The sequence below is a fragment of the Nannobrachium achirus genome, assembly GCF_963921795.1.
Source record: "Nannobrachium achirus genome assembly, chromosome: 23".
Classification (NCBI taxonomy): Eukaryota; Metazoa; Chordata; class Actinopteri; order Myctophiformes; family Myctophidae; genus Nannobrachium; species Nannobrachium achirus.
In genome coordinates this window covers 43369723-43379630 of record NC_137830.1, presented here as the reverse complement: position 1 = coordinate 43379630, position 9908 = coordinate 43369723, and the positions used below count along the sequence as shown (strand labels likewise).

Genomic DNA, 9908 nt, shown 5'->3' with positions numbered 1-9908 from the left:
CCATTTAAACTTTGGTAAAATGGACCTGGAAATAACATACTTGGAAGTCTTTTTTTTAAATAGCCGATCTACAAGCTCAAGTTGTCAGCTTGTAGATCTGCAATTTTTTGGCAAATGTTTCACCCCAGGATAATGGATGTTGGGGATATTTAACTGATTATCGCGATAATATCGTAAACCGCAATTTCTTGGGTCGCAATAATCGTGACATGACATTTTCATATCGTCTCATCCCTACTTGGAACACATACAATACATCTACACGCATGCACACACGCCTAAGTGTTCATTTATGCCATGCTAAATTGCTCTTAAAAGGCACTTCTGTCTCGTCATCGCCAGATGTTAACTGCAGTTCAGGAGCACAGCTTGGGGCCTCCATCATGGAAAATGTGACGCCTGGCACCGTACCCGATGGGCCGCGCCAGAGGGATTACAACTACCCGGCGCTGATCCTGGGCGTGCCTCTGATCCTCATCATCATCCTGGGCAACGTTCTGGTGTGTCTCAGCGTGCTCACGGAGCGCTCGCTGAAGACGGCGACAAACTACTTCATCATCAGCCTGGCCGTTGCAGACCTGTTGCTGGCCGTGCTGGTGCTGCCCCTCTATGTCTACTCTGAGGCAAGGAGACGCTGTGTGCAGGGACATGCTGGGCCCCTGATTCAGCCCGGGAAAAAGAGTTGTAGAGGCCCTCATTGCGCGCTATAGAGAGAGATCTCTCTCTATAGCGCTGCTGCTACTCAAAGATTTGCCATTTCAGATCATGACAAGTGACAAGCCAGTGGGCCAATTACATGAGTTATATTTCGTCGTTGTCGGGTGGAAACCTTGTATGTCCAAAACCATTTTAAAAATGATTTAAACTAGTGAAAACAGCCGATCTACAAGCACACGTTGTGTGCTTGAAGATCGGCTGTTTTCACTACTTTTGTGCGACAGCCTTGTACGATGAAGCAGGGCTTTGCTTTGCGAAAAGAATTTACAAATTTGAAACTTGGAGGTACGAGGTTTCTGCCCGACAGTGACGATTTACTTTGTTGGCCGACCAGCCCCCAAAATGGAACGAAGGCCGACATTTTTTTTTTTTTTTTTCCTGGTCCGGCAGGGAATGAACCGGCCGTTCGGGAGTTGTCCCGCTTTTCCCAATGGCCAGCACGTCCCTGGCCGTGTGTGTGTGTGTGTGTGACCAGGGGCGTCACAGGGGGGGGGGGGGAGTGAGACTGAGTTACTAGGGCCCAAGATGGAGGGGCCTTAATTATTTTATTCTTTAGATATTGAAAAATAGTAGCTCACAGGTGCAGTGCTGCGAACTTGTAGATCTGCTATTTATGAAAAGTCGCGAAAATGTGTGCAAATCTTTGAAAATACCGTAATATGTATTTTCTAAGCGAACATTTGTAACTCAACTTTTGGGGGCATACATATCATTTTGGGGGTCGTTCACGTGAAAAGGTTTGAGCACCACTGACATAGAAACATAGGTTTTTCAAAAAACCTTAGAAGGATTTGAAATATTCAAAAATAGCAGATCTACAAGCTCACAGCGCGGCACTCGTTGCCGCGCTGTGAGCTTGTATATCTGCTATTTTTCAATAGTTAAAGTACCCAGGGCCCAGAATTTGGTGCAACACCCCTGTGTGTGTGTGTGTGTGTGTGTGTGTGTGCGTGTGCGTGTGCGTGTGCGTGTGCGTGTGTGTGTGCAGTAAAATCATTCAGTAATAGAATAACAAAGTCATGACGTCACTCGCTCATCCCCCGGTTCGTGGAAGTAATTTCTCTATGGAGAATAACATTGAGTCATCTTAAAGTTGTCTCATATAAGCATTGTGGTCCAAAAACAAACAAACGGTCAATATTGTCGGGGAGGTGGCTCTGTATGGTTTATGATAGTCAGTCAATAATATTTGATACAGTCTGTTTCTGGTGAAAATGTAACTAATTCAGCGACAGTAACATTAGCATTTGCTCAGTTGATTCTTCACATCAATATGAGTCAAACCGCTGAGATCATTTGTTTATGTTTGGAACACAGTTCTTATATGACACGATATAGATATGAAAAAAGTCTATGGGAATTCAAAATGGGGGGTAAAAAACGGGAACCAGCAGGATGTGTAAATTACGTCAAACTTTGCAGCTCTATAGAGCACCAAATATTCGAATATTCGAATATCAAAGTCACTATTCGACGTTGTTCACCAAAGTCGAATATTCGCTTTTTTTTTTCTTCTCTCTTTAAAAAAGATATAGTTTATAAAACTTGGCTAGATAGGAAGTCATAAGAATGAGTTGTCAATGCCCCTGGTGGATGAATTTGTTAATGCTCTATACCAGGGGTTCTCAAACCTTTTTAGGCCCTGACCCCCAAAAGAAACATATTTGAACTGGGGACCCCCACCCTGACAAGCAGTTGGAATTGTAGGTATTACATTTAATGTGAATCGGTTCCGCAGATAAATATTGTGAAAATAGCCGATCTACTGCTGCGAGGCGTTGTGAGCATGTAGATCTGCTATTTTCGCCTCTTGCTTACTTAATATTTCACAGTTTGGCCAGTCCTGTCGAATATTCGACTATTCGAATACTTTGAGGTCAAATAATTCGAATAATACAAAAAAATCACTATATTCGTGAATGCCCTAGTGTGAATTTAAAAGAGAAACACTTCTGTGCGTGTGTTGTGTTTGCCGTCCAGTTCCTGGGCGGCATCTGGACCTTGAGCACCAACATATGCGACGCACTGATGACCATGGACGTCATGTTGTGCACGGCCTCCATCCTGAACCTGTGTGCAATCAGCGTTGACAGGTACACTCTCTCACACTACACCCATTAGCAGAGGCGGCCTGCAGGGGGGCTAGCGGGGCACTCGCCCAGGGCGCCACTTTGAGGGGGCGTATGAAGAAGAAAAAAGAAAATGAAAAAAAAAAGAAAAAAAAATGGACACAAAACACAGACCTCTATCAGCCAGGATATAGGAACTCTATAGTCTTGTCTCACTGTGGGTGACTGTGAAAGAACCATTTCTCCTGACCAGCCCAAGGTAAGACTAAGACAGTCAGATCATGCTTTTATAAAACCCTATTATATTAAGCCCAAAATGGTTCTGCCGCCGTGTAGAACCGAACCGCTTTTAACTTTAAAAGAATTCATAATTTTTTTTTTATTAAAAAAAAAAAAAAAAAAAAAGTTTCCGGCCGCGCTTCGCGCGGCCATAGGGCGGCGCTATACTACCTCGCCTAGGGCGCAATATAGGTACCAATCGCCACTGCCCATTAGTCAGGGAATATTAATAAAAACCTGGGAATACATTCCTTACCAAACGATTTCTTCACCAATGTGTTCGTAAAGATGTCTAGTAACATATCTAACAACGATTGTAATTCAACATCCCTAGGAAAATCTTTGACAGCTAGGGTAATTATTGGTCTCATTCACTCACTATACACTATACTATAAGGGAAAAAATGATGCTTTAAGTGGGATGTGAGGGGTCTTACTAGGTGTTTTTAATTATTCTGAATTCATTGCAAGCATTTGTTTTCCACGGAAAACATTAGTTGGGCTAAAATCAATAAATAAAAATGATGGTTTAGTGATGAGTCATCACTTTTCACAGTGGTATGGGGGTCCATTCATTCTGCTAATTTTCCCTGACTACATCTCCATCTCTCATACTGCATATTATGTTCTCTGTCAAATTAGCTCAAATTGGTTAAATTTGAGATAATTTAACCAATTTGTAAATTCAAATGAAGGTACAGAAAGTGTCTCTCCCACTGATTCTTCTGTGATTATGGTTCATAAAAAAATTCTTTCCATTGTGAACCCCCTTTTTTATGATGGTTGTCATAATTACAGGCACAGCTGGAGGCAAAATGATTTCTATATTAAAGCCGTGTTTCTCACACTTTTAGAGCATATCCGTGGTCATCACGAGGATAATTAACAATAGATGCAAGTCAGATCTTTACAGATGCTCTATTAAGACTCACAATATGCAATCAATTAATGTTCATTGACTTATTCAACTACATCGTTTTTTAAACAATCATGTCTGATCATTAAAATAGTTTTCTGAGCACAGAATACAGTTCTTTGCTTTTCTCTCAAACGCCACTGAGCAACTTGCATTGAAATAAATAGCTGGTGGCCCCCCGCTATTATATTATACCTCTATGAATAGCATGCTGTGCTCATTCATGAGACACTCATCACACAACATTCTCCATCAGCGGCTTGACAGTCAATTTGAACCATGCTCTTAGAAGTGATGGCAGGCCGGGCAGGGGCTGTGCAAGGCTAATGGAACCAGAGAAAATCAAGACCTCTGCCTCCAATTGCGTCACTCGGGGCAGGGGTAATCATAGTTGTTCATTTAACATTATACTCTGAGAGAAACTTCACTATTCACTAATTTCACTGGGCTAGGCCGTAGAATTCAGAGAACAGCCCAGGGTTTTATGAAGAATTTTATGGAATTGACTGCAGTTCAATGATACGTAGAGAGGGTAGTGTGGCCAAAGTATTCTCCTAACATTCTAACAATGTTTGCTTTGTGTCACAGAACATGCATCTGTGCTGTGGCTCCCAGAACATGCATCTGTGCTGTGATGCATACATGCATACTGCACATGCATGCATGCATACATGCATACTGTACTGGCACTGCCATGTGTGCATCCAGAGTATTCCATATTATACTGTACTGTTCACTTGACCTCCATTACCGTAACCACAGTATATACTGTATACAGTATACGGTACATAATTATATCAGTTAGCTAGCGCCGGTTGCCGCCGGCTCGCCTGTTGACACACACAATGTTTGTACATAATTGCAGTCATACAGTTGTACAGATGGCATTTAATTAATGGTTATTTTTATTTATTTATTTTCATACTATTTCAAATCTTCTTAATGTATTTTATACATTTTTCAAATCCACAATGTTATGTTAACGTTATATTTGGTAGGTACATTGCGGTGGTGGTCCCTCTGAAGTACAACAGGAACCAGTTCAGCGTGCGGCAGCTGGCCCTCATCACCGCCACCTGGGTCCTCTCCCTGGGCGTCGCCAGCCCCGTCATCTTCGGCCTGAACCGAGTGCCAGGCCGCGATCCCAGCGTGTGCAAGCTGGAGAACGACCACTTTGTTGTGTACTCCTCGGTCTGCTCCTTCTTCGTGCCTTGCCCCGTCATGCTCTTCTTGTACTACTGGATGTTCCGGGGCCTGCGGCGCTGGAGCACGGGCAGGAGCCGGTCCCAGGTGGTGCGACGCCGCACCCTCTCCCTCCGCATTGGCTCTGCCCTGCACGGCCCGAAGGCGGCGGCGGCGGCGGCGGGTGGCCGGGAAAAAGTGGCGGCCCTCGTGCCCGTGGGGCTGAGCCCGACGTCCCCGTCCACCGTTGTCTCTGTGTTGTCGCCCGCGGCCACCCCCTTGACGGAGGAGCAGCAGGACGCGCTCGGGGTCATAGCGGAGAGCGACCCCATGACCACGCAGCTGGACAGCATGTCGGACGCGGACGCCGGCGAGAGGCCGCCCCTGGAGGAGGCGAGGGGCCGAGAGAACGGCGTGGCGAAGACGAACGGAGGGAGGAGGGGGCGGCGGCGTAACAGCAAGAGCAGCCGAGTGAGTGGGAGAGAACGCAAAGCCATGAAGGTCCTCCCAGTTGTTGTGGGTGAGTGTTCACTAGTTGATGATATACGTACACAATATAGGCTCCTGAACAAGCCCCAAGGACCGGGAGGGATTTTTGAAACACAAGTGGCCAACTTTGGTACTGCAAATTTGGGCCCTATTTCGGGTGGCTCAACCAATGGGCTTGACTCATAGGCGTGTTGTAGGACGCAAAAAGGAAACTAAGGCCACGTTTAGTTGACAACGGTTTCTAGAGAAAACGGCGATTCTCGCCTTTTATTCTGCGTTTAGACGAACACTCAACAGTGATTGAAAACGCTGTAGTGTGCATACCATGTCAGGGGTCGACATTATAAATGGCCCGCTGGCCCTGATGTACTTTTTAGTGACAGGGCCACCAGAACTCACCAGGGACTTGCCCGTTTGGGCCAGTGAATTTAATGCCTTGAAAATAAAACGAGTAAAAACGTTTATATCCAATTTCACATGTATTCCCTGTGGTACTGTTTTGTAATAATTTCCGTGAAATCGTCTCGTAATCACCACCAATATACCGTTGCGTGATCCTGATCAAAGACGGAGCAAAGTTGCCTTCTGAGTGCAGCGTGCGTGCGCACAGCAGCTGCAGTCACAGTTCAGAGCAAGGCTCGCTCCACGCTCATTCACATCCATGCGTTCGGCAGAGCAGCCAGCCTGCTACTGTAGCTGTTGATGCTGCTAACAACGTTAGCTTCTAGAGATTGTTGACAACGGAGCGGAGCGCTGTTGCCCTGCTGTTCAGTATGTCCAATGTCAACGCGTGTCAGAATCAGAAAGTACAATAGACACGTTATGTTCTTGAAGTTGGGGAAAGGTCCATTACTATACTGAGAGAAAGGAGAGAAGACGCTGTCACTGTGTGTCTAGTGAAAGAAAGAGAGGGGCGGTCCGTGTGTGCGTGCGTGTGTGTGTGTGCAAATGGCCTAAGTATGACCCTACCAAAAACGCTTTTTATCCCTTTTAGTCTGGGCAGAATTTCAGAAAATCTGCTTATTTAAATTTGCTGAAGGAAAATTGAGCTAATTTAGGTCATACATGTTAATGCCTCAACATTGACCATTTATAGATGGCGGCCACCACTATTATATACTGATTACTGAACTATAGTAAAACATATAGGGGACATACCGTGGATATCAGGGCTTGTACAGATACCACAAACAACTAACATCACGTGAGTTCTTAGAGGTGAGTCAATAAATGTCCAGCAACAGTCATATCAAAACCCAGAAACAACTAGAAGAAGTGCTCTTGCGAGCACAGGTCTCCACCAGGCCACGCGTCCTGGTGGTGGTATAATAGGCCAATGTAAAAAGGGTGGCATGTGTTCTTCACCAATCTTAGACCTTTCATGGTGCCACCATGAGGCTGATTTGAACATTTTGTAGTGTAATTTCTTCCTTGGCCTTTTGCGAATGTGCGTGCACAATTTCATTACAATTGCACGCTGTGTTTGATTTGAGGCATTTTGTTTGAAATGGATCAATCCTGCAAAGTTTGGAGGCCAATCGTAGCCAATTAGGATGGAATATTTAATACGGGACAAATCTGTCTTGATCATATGACTGTAGAGATACTGTGTACTGATTTGTGTTAATTTTGGGTAAAATCTGAAGGAGTAATATCCAAAAATGTGTCTTACATAAGTCGGCCTCCTGGTGGCGCTATAAAAGGCTGATGTGAAAAAAATGCAAAAATGCACATTTAACCACATGGTTAAATGTGGTTAAATGTGGTTAAATGGTTAAATGTGGGTATGAGGTAAAAATTGCTGTGATCAGGCATTACATTAGAAACAGACAAGTTTGCTGTGAATTTGGTGTGATTAAGGTCAGGATAACAATCTGGGGTGGCTGTTAGCCAATGAGATCATGTGACCTCAAACCATCAATAAGAAAATATGATAACATAAAGGTCAGATATGAAATAATTGCCATTTGCTTTGCATGCACTTTGTAGGAATGAGGTCTATTCCCACGGTAAGCAGAGGATTGAAATATTATATAACAGAAGGCGTTCCAGTCAAATTCAATTATTGTTGATTTCTGAATCTGTAAGCGGTACAGATCATGATAATGAGAAGAGTGCATAATCATCATGTCGGTAGGAAAGGAGAATGAACATATTATGTTATGCGTGCGTGTGTGTGTGTGTGTGTGTGTGTGTGTGTGTGTGTGTGTGTGTGTGTGTGTGTGTGTGTGTGTGTGTGTGTGTGTGTGTGTGTGTGTGTGTGTGTGTGTGTGTGTGTGTGTGTGTGTGTGTGCGTGCGCGCGCGCGTGCGTGCGTGCGTGCGTGCGTACTACACAACAAACTAAATAGCTAAACCTCTTCCAGCTATTTGGCTGCACTTTAATAGTACTTGCACTTTAATAGTACTTGCAGTACTATAGTAGTTTGCATGTGCAATGTTGAAAGCAAAGCTCCAAACTACACTTGCACAGTCTACACTTGCAAATGATCATCAACTGTACACAGCCCCATGCCATGACATACGTTGGTAAAAACCTGTTTAATGGTCGCCAGGCCTCTGCAAAACAGTGTTGTTTTTGACAGCAAATTTTGATTTAGTTTTAGTCATAGTCTTTTGAATAAAATGTCTTTTAGTTTTAGTCATAATTTAGTCACCTGACAAGTTTTAGTTTTAGTCTAATTTTAGTCGACTAAATATCATAAGATTTTAGTTGACTAAATCTACAGTTGATTTAGTCAACTAAAATGTATTTTGGCAGGCCTTGATGATGGTAATGGCTGATTTTTGCACTTGGTTGCGTGCTGAAAATAGCCGATCTACAAGTTCACAACGCGACGCGTTGTGAGCTTGTAGGTCGGCTATGAGAGCAACCAAACATAAAATGACTCTCTTCTCCACTAGTCCCTCCCTAACATTTTAGTCTAGTTTTCATTTTGTTGACGAAATTGCCAATATATTTAGTCTTAGTTTTAGTCATCACAGCGTAGTTTTTATTTCGTTTTTATTTTGTTTTCGTCAGTGAAAAAAACAATAAAAAACAAGAAATATTTTTTTAGTCGACGAAATCAACACTGCTGCAAAATCTATCTCCCATCTCCCGCAGGTGTGTTCCTGGCCTGCTGGACACCTTTCTTCGTGGTGCACGTCACGAAGGTGCTGTGTGAGACCTGTGCCATAGGCCCGACGCTGATCTCCGTGGTGACATGGCTCGGCTACGTCAACAGTGCAGTCAACCCCATAATCTACACCGCCTTCAACGCAGAGTTTCGGAATGTCTTTCACAAACTGCTCTGCTGTAGGAGGACATGAGTGCCCTTGGCCTCCCACCCGGACCATTGTATCTTAAAGCCGAATATGTTATTTGACCAATGCCTTAGTTCACAGCTGGACTGGAAGACAATTACTGTACTGTTTCTACAATCAACTTCATATGTCATGAAAGATATTCCTCTTGTAAATATGGATACAGTAGACATTAATATTGTTAAGATAATAGCCCAGAGGCATAAAATATGTGAACATTTTAATTGTATGTACTTTGGCATATATTGCATATAGCAGAGTATTTTCCCTCGAGCTTTATTTACATGTTGATGTTGTATTGCATTTCCGTTCCAAAAATGTGCAGGTCCGCAAAGTACTTTTAATGTTTTTTTTTTTTTACAGAATTATTGAAGGAATATTTTTGTGACATAAAGTGTTACGAATGAATCTGCCTAATCTTTTCCGGTATCTTCACTTCACATTTACATTGGAAAAGGTTCATGTTTCACCCTGAAAAAGCTCTCACTGACCGAACCGTTGTTTTCTCTTTTCCACATAATGTGAAGATAGAAGAAAAGCAGTGTGCGAGCTTTGGTTTTTCAATGGACATAGAGCATACGCTGCTTTGAGAACCTGGAGCCAAACATAATTATGGACTTTGTCTGTCAGAAGGACAATGAGATGTCTGTTTCCAGAAAACCAAAAATTATATCATGAATGTTTTCACTAATGCATTTGTCCTTAAGGCACGGGAGAATATTGTGGAAGCTATAAAAGAGAATATCATTTTTAATGTTATTATCTGTTAAGTAATATGAAAGTGCTGTGAAGAGGTGAATGTAGCTTGTACAAACTTTGTCATTGATGGAAAATTAATAAAGTGATTCCAGAGCAATAAACCCAGTTTTTGAACAGCAGACACAATTCCACAGGAGGTCGCTGGCATTTAATTAGCCATGTTTTAACATTTTAAATGTGTGTCCATTAGGGT

At 43.1% G+C, this 9908-nt stretch overlaps 1 protein-coding gene across 1 annotated transcript; it reads left to right on the top strand.

Moving 5' to 3' along the window:
* Positions 1–377: 377 nt before the first annotated feature.
* drd4-rs (dopamine receptor D4 related sequence) lies at positions 378–8962 on the top strand (the record flags this gene model as incomplete). Its single annotated transcript, XM_080754392.1, has 4 exons — positions 378–623; positions 2698–2810; positions 4980–5683; positions 8757–8962. The coding sequence occupies exons 1-4, from the start codon at positions 384–386 to the stop codon at positions 8960–8962; spliced, it is 1263 nt and encodes a 420-aa protein (XP_080610518.1). The 5' UTR covers positions 378–383.
* Positions 8963–9908: the final 946 nt, after the last annotated feature.